This window comes from Physeter macrocephalus, chromosome 8 (assembly GCF_002837175.3).
Source record: "Physeter macrocephalus isolate SW-GA chromosome 8, ASM283717v5, whole genome shotgun sequence".
Lineage (NCBI taxonomy): Eukaryota > Metazoa > Chordata > Mammalia > Artiodactyla > Physeteridae > Physeter > Physeter macrocephalus.
Window position 1 is genome coordinate 90,001,641 of NC_041221.1, and position 17,517 is coordinate 90,019,157.

The 17,517-nt window shown below is 37.0% G+C and overlaps 1 protein-coding gene across 1 annotated transcript; it reads right to left on the reverse strand.

Annotated features, from left to right (window-relative positions):
* Nucleotides 1-105: 105 nt before the first annotated feature.
* Nucleotides 106-13,919, reverse strand: LYSMD3 (LysM domain containing 3). Its single transcript, XM_007115458.4, has 3 exons — nucleotides 13,621-13,919; nucleotides 9,134-9,399; nucleotides 106-4,672 (listed from the first exon to the last, which is right to left on the reverse strand). The coding sequence occupies exons 2-3, from the start codon at nucleotides 9,386-9,388 to the stop codon at nucleotides 4,007-4,009; spliced, it is 921 nt and encodes a 306-aa protein (XP_007115520.1). The 5' UTR covers nucleotides 9,389-9,399; nucleotides 13,621-13,919; the 3' UTR covers nucleotides 106-4,006.
* Between the last annotated feature and the right edge of the window lie 3,598 nt (nucleotides 13,920-17,517).

The following is a 17,517-nucleotide window of genomic DNA, read 5'->3' on the forward strand; positions in this document are numbered from 1 at the left end:
CGCCACCAGGGAAGCCCTGTCTCAATTCTTTTTGCTACTGGTGTTTTAAAAAATTAATATTTTGAGATGGAAAGGTTGTTTCGTGATAATAAAATTTACATATAAATAGAGCATATTGTTACACGACCAGTCTGTAATTTGCCAAGGTGTGGACCATGTCTCATGAAGCCTTCCATGAGATCAGAGATCCCCCCCAAATAACATTCATCTGAAATTTGTTTTCATTTCCTTTCACTTGTGTACTATAAATAATCCAGTGTATTTTGTTCAGTATAACAAGGGGGAATCTGAATTGGTAAATCTTTGGCAAGTCAGTCTATCTTACATAATATCTCTAATAGTTAGAGGAGGAGAAAAGGTTTGCTTTATTCAATTAAATTAACCAGATTCCATTTTCGATTGAATAAAATAGAAACTTTATTACATTTTGCAGATCTTTTAAAATATGAAAAATGAGGGGCAAGTTTTAAAAACCAGTTTTACAGATGTACATGCTAACATAACATTCTACAATTCCATGCTGCATCTGTATAAAATACATTATACAAAAGATTTATATAATTTGCATACATAAAAAGAATTAAATAAAGCATCAGATTTCTATGATCTAACAGTGCAATATGCACATACTTGGAAGAAAAATATTGATTTCCTGAGCAACTTTGTAATTCAAAATAAGAATGATTCCCATCATAATGTACCATTTAAATACAGACTCCTAAAAACTACACCTTTACTCTGTAACACTTTGCCTGGATCTTTGTTTCAAGATATTTCTAAAACTCTAACTGTATCCTTCATATTCCCAAGTAGGTAATTTTAGTAGTAGATACCTTTAAAAAGAACTAATGACTAAATAGTGGTTCATTTAAAGAACTCTTCAGGCCACTGAACAAGTAAGTAGAGTCCATAAAAAGATAGCTTTAAAAAACAAAAAGTCTTTGGAGAAATTAAGTCTTCTAATTCTTAACGTGGCCACCAGACTCTATAACTTGATCTTAATATATCTTTTGGGGACATGAATCCTATAATTTTCTAGGAATACGATGGCAAAAAATATTTAATTTAAATAGCATCCATTAGTTTGAAACAATCTTAACCATTTGTACCCAGACTTTAAGAAAGAATCTACCCTTTTTAAAAATAGGTTTTTCTTCACCTGCAACTCCAACTTTTTAAGTGAACCAAATGCAATGATTCACAGTTCCGTTACTTTTACATCTGCATGTATGTGTGTGTGTGTGTGTGTGTGTATGTGTGTACATACTAATGTAAAGCCTCAAAGTAAATTCAAATAAGGGTTTCAACTCAAAAGCCACAATATCAAATAACTTTTCTTGTTTTATTAAGTTTTACAAAGTAATCTGCATTTGTTACAAATTTTGATGTATTAGTACTTTTTAAAAGCTAAAATTATTCTAAATCTATTAAATGCTTAGGAAATTTTTCTTTTACAAATGACAATTAAGGATTAGAATCTAGAATTCTATATATATAACACAGAATTCTATATATGTTATACATATATATAGAATTATATGTAATTCAAATTATATTCAATTAAGTAAAAAAATATATTGGGTTGGCCAAAAAGTTCCCTCTGGTTTTTCTGTAAAATGCTATGGAAAAACCTGAACAAACTTTTTGGCCAACCCAATGTAATTCAAATATATGGACAAAGGAAACTGCCTGTGTCATAAGGATATGTTATACTGCCTTCAAGGAATAGGACACTCTGCAAGACAGAAAAGGTTTTAAATCAAGTACATAGTATACCTCATTACTTTTAAAAAAGTTACTTATTTTATAAATCAGACTTATCTATCACAATTTCAAAGTACCGCTAGCAAAAAGGAATCCCTGACTCCGTAATTTCATCAATTTGATGTAAACAAAGTTCCTCAAAGGACATCTAGCCCATTCTATCCTAAAACAATGTGTATTTTCTTTCTTGAAACTTGATTTTCAGTAGGCTTATTAATAAATACAAAGTAAACTAACCAAGTTAACACTGAGCATAAATTAGAAAGATCATACTTTTCTCAAGATGCCCAAAGCACATTAAAACAATTTTTTAAATCTTAAACTAATAGAGTTAACTCAAAAAATCAATTTGCTACAAACTTCCATATTAACACTTTTTGGTAATTGTCTAAGGCCCTCTAATACATGCAAGGGCTTTCATGTTTGACATCTTTGTCCTGTCTTTCTATGATATACTGCTCCTGAAAGTACATTAAGCCTCATTAAGTATATATATATTTATTCACCCCATTTTGTATCAAGACTGAAGTTTGGGGCTTCCCTGGTGGTGCAGTGGTTGAGAATCCGCCTGCCAATGCAGGGGACACGGGTTCGTGCCCCGGTCTGGGAAGATCCCGCGTGCCGCGAGGCGGCTGAGCCTGCGCGTCCGGAGCCTGTGCTCCGCAACGGGAGAGGCCACAACAGTGAAAGGCCCGCGTACCACAAAAAAAAAAAAAAAAAAAAAAAAGACTGAAGTTTGAAATATAAAATGACTGGTCAAAAAGGTGAAACATTAAAAGTTAGGAAATAATGCCCAGAAAATGAGGTGGTGTAATATATCTTAAAGTACATACTTTATTATACACAAACAGGCAAGCCAGCCTCCACCAAATGAATCATTTTGATAGCATTTTAAAAACACATACTTTTAAAAACTAAATGATGGAATCAGTATGCCAATGCTTATTTAGCCAGACTCTGATCCACAACAGATCTTAAAAGTGGCACTCTTTTGACCAATCCATATACACCTTTGGCCTCTCTTCCCCAATTTGATGCTCTAGTTCAGGGAAAAAAGACCTAAGTTGAACATTTTCTCTTTGAAAAACAGAGGTTAAGGGATCAATATACAAAGCAATTTGTCTGTTTTTGCTAATGCAAAAGGCCTCTTTACCCTTGCTTTTCTGCAACAGACCTCAGAGACAGACAACGAAAATGTTATGATCCCATTAACTTGTGCCTGACAGTGAAGGTGGAGACAAATTTATACAGCCTATGTTATGAATCCTATCGGACCATCTGAAACAATGCTTAATTTTAATTCTAAAAATTATACTAGTTTACATAAAGTATTATAAGGCATTAAATGTAATTAAGGCATGTTCTTACATGTAACACAGCAACAATTTATCACAGTATGTAAGGAAATATTTCCGAATTAATGCTAATCTGTACATGTATAACACTTTTCATCAAAGAACAACAAAAGTGCTTTCAAATATCAGAGGCAAATATAATCACTTAAAAAACAGAAGCAGAGGCAGCATTCTTTAAGAGACAAAGATAACTTTTAGGTCCTGACAAAATCCAGTGTTCTAGTGACCAAATGGCAACTTCCCAACAGTAACACATTAATTTGGGGGCTTAAAAATAATAATATATCTCAGCTTCTATTACAGACATTATACATTTCTTTCCCCTTTCTGTTCTACTTATGTTTTCATAGCGTATGTACTAAATGTGGGGTTTTTTTTAAGTTTCGAAATGAAATTTTAAGTAAGTCCTATCAAATAATTTTAGAATCAAACTTTTCTGCAACTAAATATTTTGATGGTTAGTAATAAATTTTCTTCAGTTGCAGACATCTGATGCTATCATTATTCTGCTTAATGAATTTACTATTAATAACCTCAAACCAAAAACAATTGCTTAAAAAATAAAATTTGAACATAACCAGTCTTGAATAAGAAAAAATGCATTTTCCAGGAACTTCTGAGACACATATTTAAATTCATTTCTGCTTTAAGCATTGATATAACAGATATACAGATTTACTGCTTTCAGTATCAACTAGCAACTGTAGGGATTTTATACTCAATCCATTTGTAAATGGCTCCAAAAAACAAACAAACAAAAAAGGTGAAAAACAAAGCATCTTCTATCTCCCTAAATTCTGCCTTTGAAGTGGTTATTTAATATAACTGATTCACCCACCACATTCCAGATACACATGTGATCGCTAACACTGTAACTGAACTAACTGCTATGTTTTGTGTTGAGCAGCAGGTAACTGAGAATATTGACTATAAAACTTATGGTCATCTTGTGGGCCAAAGGGTATTCCTTTAGTTGGAGCAATTTCATTTTCCATTTCTCTCTGCTGTGATGGGGGTGTGACTTCTGAATGCAAACGTGAAGAATCCACTGTTGAATGGTGACTAACATCCACTTTAGCTAAAATTTCATAATACAGCAAATAAAATACTGGCGTTATTATGCCTACTATCAACATTATCACTACAGCTGTCCACCACCCTATTCCCCAGTCTGCTCCATAATAAGGATCTTTACGTTGAATGTTTTTGTTATCAGGTTCAAAACGTACTTGTTGTGCTGTCAAGGCAGACACCACCTCATTAAGGTTCTCTCTTTTGGTGTCTGTACATTTTACTATTTGTTCTATGTCTCGGTCTACTTCTTTTAAAAAGCTACCAGCTGACTCACTGGAAGAAAGAGAATCATTAGCTGACAAAACTTGCTGTTGTTCTGAAAGGTATTGAACAGATGAAGGACGTGAAGTCTGTCTTCCTTTTGGAGGATAAAGTGTTTCAGTCAATGAACTAAACTTTTTTACTGGAATTTTGATAGACCTAAGGGCAAAAAAGTCTTGATCACTGATGAGATTGTTAACCCTCTTTATATCTGCTACCTGTAAAGAAAAAAAAAAGCAAAATTCAACTAAATTCTAAATCAAAATAGAAATAGTAATATTCATTCATCCCAGTTACTTTTGGAGGGAAAAAAATTGAGCTTAATTATTAGAAGTAGTAAGTTATCACATCCAGAGAGGATTTTATATTATTTGTGGATAACAGTTCTATACCATTCTTGATCTACCAGTCTTAAGAAATCACCAATTACATTCTATAATCACCCACATATTATCAATATTAACACTAATCCTAGCTATTTAAGTAGATTCTAGGATCTTTTGGTATTTCTCTTTCTATATCATGTGCAAATATCATACTTCTGCCGCTTGTAAACAATTTGTGAAGGAAGGATTACAGGTACTTATGTACCTATAATCTCTAATGTGGTGATTAAGAGTATAGCCAAATGTCAACTTACCCAACTAAAAGTACCATATTTTATCAAAACCAAGATGCAATCCACTCTAAGATGTGCCATTATTTTATGTATCATTAAGGTAAAAAAAAACCCACCAAATATTGAAGATGCCACCATTCTAACTTCAAAGATGTTAAAATGTATAAAAAAAATACACCTTAGAATTGATAAAATATGATAATTTGTCTCCTTCACTTGTCTCCTGAAGCCATTTTTCCCCAAACTTCTTGGTGTAAATGCATTATTCAACTATCCCCCAGATCAGCCATTTTTATAAGCTTTCCTTATATATTTTATATAGTCCTCGACCTGTCTACATGTTCTCTCCACCTGCCATTGTGAGTAAGGGGAGCAGGAGAGTGTTTCTCAGGTTACCAATTACTATGCCAGGCTCTCCAACTGCCTTTAAGTTATTAATCCATCATTTCCATCAATGCTGTAAACCAAGCACTGATCATTTATCAACTGATGGATATCAGAGAGGTAAAGTGAGTCTAGGATAAAACTTAGATTTCTGGCTTGGCCAAGTCGATGGATAATGATGTCACTCACTGAGATTATGGAATACTGTAGAGGGATAAAAGAGAATGAACGCAGATTTCACACATGTTGACTTTGAGGTGCTTGAAATGTGCCAAGTGGAAGATGTCCAAAGGCAGTTATAAATGTATGCCTGAAATTCAGAAGAATGATTTCAGCTAGAGATATAGATTTGTGGATTACCAGCAAAAATGGTAATTGAAGTCACAAGAGTAGATTCACTAGAAAAAGTTTAGGAGAAAAAGGTAACATAGGAAAGATCCCTGAGGAATGCCAACATTTGAGGGGTATGCTGAGTTAAGAGAAATCCACAAAGGAGATTAAGAAACAGTGCCCAGGAAAGCACTATATGATGGTGGTTAAAAGCACAGACTATCTGGGCTTGAAGCATGGTCCTGACACTTTCTAGCTGTATGATTTGGGGGAAGTTGTTTAACCTGTCTGCAAATCAGTTTCACATATGTAAAATGACAGTAATAATACTAGCTACCACATAGGGTTACTGTGAAGATTAATGTATTAAAATGTCCAAAGAACATCTACAGTAGTGACACACAGTATGTTATGTAAATGTTAGCTGTTATTAAATTTTAATAGTACGAAAGTCAGAAACCTGCAGAATCCAGGTTGTCAAACAGGGTTTTTAAGAGGTAGTAGTGACCTGGATTAACTGCATATTACTGATGAAGAATGAGAGTTCTTATTGGAAAAATCAATTCCTTTGAAGTGTATGTGTGGGAGAAAAAGGGAGAGAGGACTGAACAGTAACTTGGAGATAAGAGTGTAATGTTAAAGGGTGCTTTGTCATTTTACTACCTTGAGACTCTTTTAAGGCAAATGAAGATTCACTGACAAACCCCAAAGCCTGATCCTATTCTCTTTAAATGCTCTTTTGCCTGGTATTGTATATTCTAATAACTACTCAATAATCTTTCTGAACCAGGTTTCCAAGGTTTAGCATCTACCTAGGTTATCTCTCTAAATATCCCTATAATATTTTCTCTGTTATGCTACCTTCCTTGGTTACATTTAGGATTCCAAATGTAACCTTGAACTTTTGTTCCTCTTATCACTGTTTTATAACAGGCATATTTTTAATAATTCCTAAGGCTGAATATTTATAAGTGGAATATAGCACTAATTACCATATTTTAAATGATAAATCCTTTTGTAAGGTTAATCTTTTTTTTGCTAGTTGAGCTCTGTCAAAAGGGAGCACTGCTTAACTCCCTATCTCTGCTATATCAATCTTCCCGTTATTGTGGCCAATGCCATCTTTTCCCTAATGTTCAGCTAACTGCCTTTCATCACTCTTCATTTTAATTAAGGAAACAGTGGATACACCCTGTGATTTCCCCCTCAATACATTTTCTATTGGCTTCTTCTCTTCTTTACTATAAATATTTTAGCCTAAGCCCTAATCATATTCATTGGATCATCTTCCAGTAACTTCTTTCTTGGATTCCCTCTAATTCACCAGCAGGTCCCCCCCACAATTCTGCAGCACTCTTGTTAAAATTTTACAATGATGTTCTCTTACTATATATCAAACTTTCCCTCAGTTATCTTAAAGCACTTCATCCTAGTCTGTGTCACTCATTTCTGAAACAGCTATTAAACTTCCACTGTTGTCCGCCTTATTTCCTCCTTGAAATCTCCACATCACTGTCATGCCTGAAATACTTTCTCCTTTTCACTTCATTGGAAATATGACCTATTTTTAATCATTCAGATGGCACTTCAAATTTCTCTTTTTCTAAGAAAATATTCTATGCTCATTAAAAGAAAACTAATGTCTTTCTCTAATAAAGCTGCTGGACCACACTCTTCTCTTGGATCTTCACCTTGATATTTTCAGTCTTGCCCCTAATTTTAAAGTCTTGATTACTTTCCATTATCATCCTTCTAAAGCACATTCTATAATTTATTTCTGTGGTCTTATTTCTCTACAGAACACATTAACAATTTTATTTGCATTAAAGAATGAAATCAGATATTTTCTGATTTAACAATAAATAATGTTGCCATACATGAACAAGTCGCAAAAAAAAACCCCAAACCCAGCTTTTCTTACCTCATCAAGAAATGCATTTCAATAAAATATTTATTAAACATTTAAATTAAAATTTATAATATTTGTTTTGATCAATTGTGAATAATTGCAATAATTATTCAGGAAAAATAATACATAGAACCTCATGGTCATCAGACTTTAAAATTATATTTAAATATATATATATAAATTTATCAATATATGTGTGTTTCTATTGCAGAGAACTACGACAGGTAATCAATAAAAGGTTTTCAAGATAAAAATATTTTATACTATGAAAGATTTTTGGGGGGATGAAAATATTAATCAAGGAGAAAAAATTTTTAAATATATGAAAATTTTTTAAATATAAAATTTCATGCTACTAAAAAAAGAGCTCATATATATATTTTAAATGAATAATTTTAGGTAGCAAATCCTGGTGGTATTTAGGATTCCATGCATATATTTAAAGAGTATTCTAATAGTCTTGCTTTCAAATATCAATATTGACAACATTCTGGAAATTAAATCCTTTATAACTACTTTAAGTCAGGATGTATTTAAGATGTTCACTTTAAAAGGTGCAAGGAGGTACACAGTATATACATTTCAAAATTCTTTTGGGAGCATGAGAATAAAAAGTTTGAAAACGAAAGATATCAACAGTTTCCATATCAATGTGTTTACATGAAAATAGATTCCATGCTATGGATACAAGATGGACATGACACAGACATTAAATGGATTTAAACAGAGTTTAATACCTAGTAAAGTAAAAAATATACCTTTCACCTATAAATCCCACTTTTGAGAATCTATTTCACAGAAATAAGGTACCAGTTGTGATGATATTCACTGCACAATGCAAAACATGGAGAAAATCCTATCAATGAGTAAGAGAACAACTTAATAATTATGGTACATCCATACTATGCAACATCATATAGCTACATAAAATAATGAGTTAGATCTATAAGGCTATGAGGGATATCCATGATATACTAAGAAATGAAAAAGTCAAAGGCAACTTGCAGAGTAATAGGCATAATATAAACCAATTTTTAAAACACAAAAATCACTACACACATATATATCTCCCCCCCCAAAAAAGGTATGGAAAGAAATACACCAACGTGTGTTATCTCAGGAAATTGGGGCAGGAAAAAACCTTTCCTTATATATTTCTACATTCCCTTACAACTTGAATAAGGAGAAAAATAAACACATTTGATTGTTTTTCAATCTGAAAATAGAATCATGATTTAGAAATAAACAGAAATTCAAGTATTCACTTAAAAATTTAAAAAGTTAACATCCACCAACATGATACTGATTTCTGTGAAAAGACAAAAAAGTGGGTGGGGCGGAATACAAGATAAAAGGGCACAGAATTTATTTCAATTTTGTGCTATGAACAAATAATTTATTTGGGGCTGCATTATGCAAAATCAAATTAAAACTTACCGTACAACAGTACTGAAGGGCTATTGCATTTAAAGTGTCTCCTTCCTGTATATCTTTTGTTAATACTATAATGTCATCAAGTCTATCTTTTGATGTACTTCTTCGGATTTTTTCTTTTCCTCTGGATCGAAGCTCATACACTTCAGCATCCTCCTCCAACGTATCATTGTCTGTACAATTTCCAAACGCATGTACTTGACCACTTGAATGAACTCCTGGAAGAGGAAAACTACGATTCTGATGCCTCCCTGCCATAATGTCAAAATCTGGTAGGGAAAGAAGGCAGAGAAAACTTTGGAATGTGGCTGATCCATTTGACTAAATTTACATGAATCTTATATTCAGGACACTTTATCTTTTGTTTTTTAAAGAATGGTTTTAGGTTCAAGTTTTATAGTTGTTGAAGTACCATGAATGTATTTGGCAATGGAGACAATGGGCTGGGAGGAAGAAGTAATCCATTCTTATAGACCATTATCACAAAACATGGTGATGATTACATTTTAACAAGGGCAAATTGCTATATTTTTTAGGTCAAAAAATTAAGTTTCCCCATTGTGAGTATGTGAAGAAAATTACAGAAATAATTTTTTATTATGTCTTTAAAACGTGTGATCATATATACAATTTACAGATCTAATAGAATCAAAGTATATGTTTTATATGTACACACACAACACTTTTATGAACCCCAAACTTTCTGAGTTGTTCTGCATTTTAAGTTCCATGAGATTGAACTGTCTTTTGAACTCCCTACCTACTTCCCTGGATCACGCTGATTTCAGTATTTTTTTTTTGTTTTTTTTTGCGGTGCGCGGGCCTCTCACTGCTGTGGCCTCTCCTGTTGCGGAGCACAGGTTCTGGACGCGCAGGCCCAGCGGCCATGGCTCACGGGCCCAGCTGCTCCGCGGCATGTGGGATCTTCCCGGACCGGGGCACGAACCCGTGTCCCCTGCATCGGTAGGCGGACTCTCAACCACTGCGCCACCAGGGAAGACCTGATTTCAGTATTTTTATTTAGTATAGTATGTGCCTTCTATACAGGTCATAATTTTGCTCTCAACCAGGGACTTTCCTTCCCTGGCAGCTTTTCACCAAACTTTAACTTAACCAAAGTCCTCATGAAACTCAATTTATGGTCTGTAAAGACTGTGAACAGATTATAAATTCTACATTCATTTCTACTTCAGAAAAGACATCTTAAGACTGACTGAGATGAGAGCTGACCTAAGTGTACTCACTCTCAACTCATCTTCATCAAGTTAATCTATCCTCATTAAAAAAGAACAATAAGTGGGAGAAGTTCTCCGATGGGAAGGGCACTGGGTGCTACATGTTCCGAATGGATGACTTTGATGTGGGGACGCCACGATGCATGGCAATGCTGCCGGTGTCATCAACCACTCCTGTGAGCCCAACTGCTTCTCTCGTCACCCACATGGAGGGCCAGAAGCCCATCATCATCTTCACGTACCCTGCACTGCACCCTGCATGGTGAGGACCTCACCTATGACTACAAGTGCACCACTGATGATGCCAGCAACAAGATGCCCTGCAACCGTGGCGCCAAGTGCTGCTGAAGCTGTGGCTACCTGCCACAGCCCCTGCTGCCAGCTTGCCCCTAGCCTGAGGACTCCCTCATCCCTCCCAGAGCATCTCAACCCACCCTCATGTTCAGGGTGGATGTGGGCATGCAGGTGGTAAGGGCCCTGCCTCCACCCTTCCAGCCTGCCCACCCAGCAATCACCCTCTTCCTGCCCTGGGGGCCCAGAACAGATACTGTACAAAGGTTTCTAAATCCCTTCTTATCTATATTAAGAGGGTAGGATCCCAGGTGGAAACCAGATCCCCGCCCCCATAAAGTCTGTCAATGTTAAAAACAAAAAAAAATACAAGAACATAAAAAACTATTACCACATTCACAGTTTTAGCTTCATATTAATTGTTCACATAAGAAAGGATAGTAGATTATTCTCAATTATTGTGAAAGATGGAGAGTAGAGAGGTAGTAAGAGGAATTTGGGGAGATAAAATACTTAAGGCTTAATGATGTGGCTCAGATATGAAGAGAAGAAATTAGTTAAGGATCACACCAAGACTTCTGATTTGCATCCCTGAGTTAATTAATGGTGGTGCCATTCTCTAAGATCTGGAACACTGGAAAAAGAGCTTGGTGGGGGCGGGGGGCTTGGTGACTTTGACTGTAAATTCCTTTAAGACAACCAAAAAGAATGTCAAGTAGTCAAGTGGGCTATGTAGTCAAATTCAGAAAGGTCTGGGTGATATAATTTCATGACTCATCTGCACATAGGTGGAAACTGAAGCTGTGTAGATGAGATTACAGAGAGAGAGAGAGAGAGAGAGAGAGAGAGAGAGAGAAACAGAGAGACAGAGAGAGACAGAGAGAGAGAGGGAGAGAGGGAGGGAAGAAGAGAGAGCGCGCGCTCACACGCAGAATAAGAGGGTCCAAGACTGACCCTTGAAGAACTGCTACACTTAGTACCTAGACAAAGGAAAATCAGACTGCTAAGACGAAAAGAAGTGTTCAGAGGAGGAGGAAACCAAGAAAATGTTGTGCCATAGAAGCCAAGACTAAATGATGTATCAAAGGCAGTTGTGAATACTATGGAAAAGTATCAGGTGAAAAGAAAAAAATCGAAAAAGACCAACTCCAAAAGTCTGAATTTGTAATATACATGACAATAGATTACATACTCTCTATGTCGGGACATACTTTAAAATTCTGGGAACTATTTCATATCATTGAATAGAACCCTTGAAAACCAGTTTCTGACTCTGCTCTATGGCAACACTGTAATGCTTCAAAAACTCAAAGGTTTCTATTCAGATAACATAAATAACTAATAGCTATATATTAAGTCGATAATTTCACCTGTTCCCCCAAGAGCTTCATTATTTATTACCATGAACTGGAATTCCTAACTCAACAGCCACCAAGCTAAAGAAAGCTACCACATTGTACATCTTAAAAGCAGTTTTAAAGTCATACCTATTCCTTCAAGGAATTCTAACAAGGGACAACTCTAACAAGCTTAAAGATTAAACTTGTTTTAATACCATAATAAATTAAGGATGCTTTATTTTTATTCTGTTCTCAAAAAAGTTGAAAGAGTAGAGTATCTCACCTTCATCTAAAACAGATAATAATTTCCACTTATTTTACAGTCTTTCCTGTCTTTAATGTAGGGAATGTCTGTGAACCCTGTGGATTACTAGGCCAAATTTTATACATATTTACATTTTTCTGGGGATATTTATTGTTTTCATATTCTCAAAAAGTTTAAAAAGTTATGAACCACTTAATATACAGCAATTTACCCATGGCTGTACTGACTCAGTTATGCTGCCCTTTAGACGTTTTTCCCCTGATAATTTGGTCTTAGAACCCCAAACTGGCTTAGTACAGCTGAAATTCACTGAGCAATGCCCCAAAGCCATTTTAGATACTTATATCAATGTCTCTCCATAATATATTGCTATATAATATTTAAAGACCAGAACGTCATCTGTTTCACGATCTCTTCACTCCGCTTGGAATGAAACGCAGGCAGTAGAATACCACAAACTGTGGAGTTGGTTTCCGAATAATCAAGAATTGGTTGTGTCCCTAATTGACGTGAAAAGGTAGACTCTGGCCCAGGCATATAATTATCTGAGCCAAGTATATAGAGATTAGAAAGTACACAGTATTCAAGTCATCTGGTTCAATTCTCTTCACCTGTCATAATTCTCTTAAGGCAGGAAAAAAAGCACGAATACCCCCCTTCAGAAAACTGAAACAAGCCTGCATGCTACATAGATGACAAAAGTAACACAATGGATACCGTGTTGAAGCACTCATCAGCTCACTTTCTGACTGAAAATGATTTCCCAAACGCCTTCGTGCTGCATAAATGCTGCTGGGTGTTTCGCTTTGACATCCTTAAGCAGAGAGCAATAAAAGGGCCACAGGTGGGCACTGGAACAGTATCACAGGGACTGTACCTGCCAGGGCCAATTCAGTTTCTAAAAACTTAACTTCCCTCCTCCTCCTTTCCACACGTCTTGTTTTTTCTTTCCCTGTTACCCCCTGCGAGAATTAAATCTCAGATCTCTATCTTACACCATCACACTTGGACGATGTGGACGAGATGCTGTCAACGAATATTCAACAGAGACACGAAGTTGTGGGAGAAATGTAGTGTGTCTACGTGGGAAATGCGCTGCTCCGGGATTGGGGCAAGTAGGAGTCCTTCCTCTGAGCCTCAGTTTCCCCGACAGTGTAACAAGGGGCTTTGGTGGAGCTGGTATCGAAGGTCTCCCCTGCCTCGAAGTCTCTTCCACGCGGGCTGGGGTCCAAGCCCCAACCAGGCGCCTCGCCACATCTGCGGCCGCGAGGTCTGCGCCGCCTCCAGCGAGGGTGCAGCTGGGGCCCAACCCCACCGGCCGGGACCCGGCCACCCCCGACCTCTCACCGCCATCTTTACCTGTCCCGTTAGCAGGCGGGACTCAACGAGGAGACGGCTACCAGGTCCGCCGCCGCCGCCGCCGCCGCCGGGGCTGCCGTCCCGGGCCAGTTCATGGCCGAGCCTCCGTTTTTGGCTGCCCCTGTCGACCGTCACCGCCGCAGCCAACGTCTCGGCCTTTCGTGCCGTGCGCCGCCGCCACGTCCGCAAACCTGCCGTGCGTCATCGCGTCAAGTGGGCGGAGGTGGGAAGGGACCTGGAGGAGGCGGAGGCCGGGGCGCGAGGGCAAGCCTAGAACCTGGGGCTCCCCAACCACAGGCCTACGCGGGCGCGCAGGCGCAGAGATTCCGCCTCAGCCCAGGAGTAGGGTCCGGTTCCAGCCCCGCCCCTGACTCCTCCCCTTCGGCCCCGCCCCTTCATCCCGAGTACGTAATAGATCCAGGGCCAAGGCCCGGCGCTAACCCGGCGGCCCGGGGCGACCTTCCGGCTACGTCTTTGTCCTTCGTTCGCACAGCGCTGGCAAAGGCTGGCTAGAAAACACTGAGGGGGGAGGTGCTGGGGATTTGTCGGCGCCTGTTGTGCATTTCCTCTTGCTCTGCATCTGGAGGTTTCTGTGTGATGGGGAAGGACTCCCCAAAGCATAGTATCGACATCCATGTTTTAGATTGTTCTGTGCTTCTAATTCTTCCTGCTGAATCCTCTAGGCTCCTGAAGAAAAGACAAAATGCTGGAGAAAAAACCCTTGGGCGGCGGGAGACAGTTGTTTCAGCCTTTGTGTTTTTAGGTGAGGAAAGTGAGCCACCTAGAGTTAGGCCCCGGGAAGTAATTGCCCTCGAGCCCTGGTTGCAGGCTTCCTATTCTCAATGAGACAAGGCTGTCTACAAGTTATAACTGAACTTATTTTGTTTTGAAAATTAACTGAAAGTCTACCAAGTCAGTTTTGGAGTCAATAAGATATTAGTTTGTAAAATGACAAATTCATGACCTCATATATGATTCTTCTCAGAAATTTACTGATTGAGTATGATAATGTGTTTGAATTTATGTAAATAAGTGTAAAGCGTTTTAACGATGTGCCTAACGTCTCCCAGTGTTGACGTTAGACTTTGCACTTTGACGACCGTGCTGTCTTATAACAATATACATTTTAGACCCAAACAGGCAGGGTGCAGGGTGCAGGGCACTTCTTTTCAGAATGTCTGAATATTTATGCATCATGAAACCTTTGAAACTTTGTTTTAAATTATTCTCAAAGGGTATGTTTTTTGTTTTCTGGGAGGTCCCTCAGTAAAGGTTAAGAATTCTGCATTGCAATATTTTTCTTTTATTTGAGGGGATAGGCACTGCGCTCCACAATCTGCAAGAAGAACTGGAAGAGAAGAAGACTTTAAAAAAAAATTTTTTTTAAGTTTGTCGGAGCTGTTCTGTATGCTGTTGCCCTTGTGACACCCCTGTCCGTAACCATTTATCACTGAGACATTTTCTCATCGGTAAACAAAGGGTATATTCCCTACTTGATGTGTAGGGCTCAAGCTGCTCAGCCTTCATGAATGTTAATGTGAATACAACCTTCTTTCTGCATATAGGTTACTTTTCTTATTTTAATGTTAATAGGCAGTGGAATCCATGTGAAAGCCCAAGAGATAGAATTTCAAGCACTTCTACAGGACTGCTACCTGTTTCCTTTGTATAAATACTTTCTCAATGACATGTGCATGCTCTTGAACTATTATTTATATTTGACAAAGGTGCAGTTATTGAGCTTTTTACAAAAAGACAGTAATAGAATTATATCTTATTAGAATATACAAAGGAAGCAGTTAGCCATGAATTTTGGCCAAGTTCCAAAAAGCTGGCCAGAAGGAACAAGTACTTTGTCCTTGAGAAAAAGGATGTCCCTAGTGCTGAGCAAGGCCACAAGGATTTTCAGTTTTTCTAGATCTCATCTGACACAGTTTTTATTAAAAGGCTGTAGATGAAAGAATATGTAGTTTCTATGAATGTGTATTTCTGACATTAAACATTTAGATTTTGTGGTTTGCCCCAGAATAAAAATTGTGTTTTAATAAGAGTGTAAAGTGATGCAACCAGTTAGGAGTGTTACTTGGAAATGTGAAAGTTAAAAATGCAATTGACTGAACTAGTACATTGCAAAGTAATTACCTTGGATTCACTTACAGATAAATATGTGTAAGATTTAACAGATAGGTTCAGGGATGTTTACTACAGTAATAGCCAAAAATCTCAAAATATTCTAAATGTTCATCAATAACACACTGGAAACTTCTGGTACATTTAAATAATGCAATATTATGCCTTTGTTCAAAACAATGAAGTTGTTTTTCTTATTTTCTGATTTATTCATTCATTTACCTGACACATTTTTTCTGGAGAAAAAGTATTTGTGAGACCTTTGTTCTAGGCATTGGGGGTACAATGCTTAAAAAGACAAAGTTTCCTTATTCATGGAGCTTCCATGACTAGGTACATGGAAAGGTCTCCAAAATGTATTTTAAAGAGAAAAAAGTAAGCTGCCACATAGGAGGTATGTTATTCTTTTGTAATAAAATTTTAAATGCATAGCCCTCATCGCCCCCTCACACACATTCATATATCTATATAGGAAAATGCATTTAATTTTTCTTTCTAGAAAATTACTAAAGGAATTTTTAACAGTGGTTGAAAGGACTAGATGTGGCAGGAAACTTTGCCTTTTCTTTTTAGACCTCTCTACATAGACTGAATTTTTATTACCATGTGCTTTTATTATTATTTAAAAATATTAAGACTGAACACATATTATTGATGAATAACTGCACTTGTTTTATCCACAGTTAACCAATAGTCAACCATGCACCCCTTAATCATTCCTGAGTCTCTTTGTACTTTGTGTTCAAGTAGTGAGTGTCTGTAAAAAAGAACCAGATCAAATCTGGTTCTTGGAAATCAAAAAAATGAAAGAGTAATGGAACATTTAATTCTTTTTATATTTCTTCTTTATTTCCCTCTGCCAGATTTCTTTCATCCTTGCTTCTTAACTCTTTGCTCCTTCTTGTATCCTTTTATCAGCCATTCCTTCTCATTCTACTTTCTAGAAGCAAAAGACTGTAGTACACCAAGGAAATACTTAAATGAATTTAAAACTGGATTATGAGATGAAACCTAAAAAAAACCCTCATCTCTGATCTTCAAACTATCTATATATAGAAAAAATTATTGTGTCTCTTCTCCAAAAGTCTTGAAAAAAACAAACAAACCAGACTGCATGATTCAGATTATGTTCTGCTAGAGATAAACCAGATGAGCTCCCTAGTTGCTGTTCACCCTGTGATTTTAAAGCATAGCGATTATCATAATCACAGCTCTGCCATAATGTGGATAAAAGAAGAGTCAAGCATACTTCAGGAATTCAGAGTTGCTTATAAATGCAATTATAAATGCTTTTATAAATGCTTTTATATATGCAAATATAAATGCTTATAAATGCAAATAAATGTCTGTGACTTGAATGACTTCAAAAGTCTCTATCTATACAGACATTATTAGATGAAAACTAGACTCAAAATACTATTCTTAAATTCTTTAGTTAGGTAGTTGTTACACATAGAAAGCAATAGTTATATATGTTTACAATTAAGTAGACTATAGTTTCTTTTTTTAATAAATTTATTTATTTTTGGCTGCGTTGGGTCTTCGTTGCTGCACAGTGGCCTTCTCTAATTGCGGTGAGCCGGGTCTACTCTTCGTTGCAGTGCACGGGCTTCTCATTGTGGTGGCTTCTCTTGTTGCGGAGCACAGGCTCTAGGCATGCGGACGTCAGTAGTTGTGGCTCGCGGGCTCTAGAGCGCAGGCTCAGTAGTTGTGGCGCACGGGCTTAGTTGCTCCGCGGCATGTGGGATCTTCCTGGACCAGGGCTCA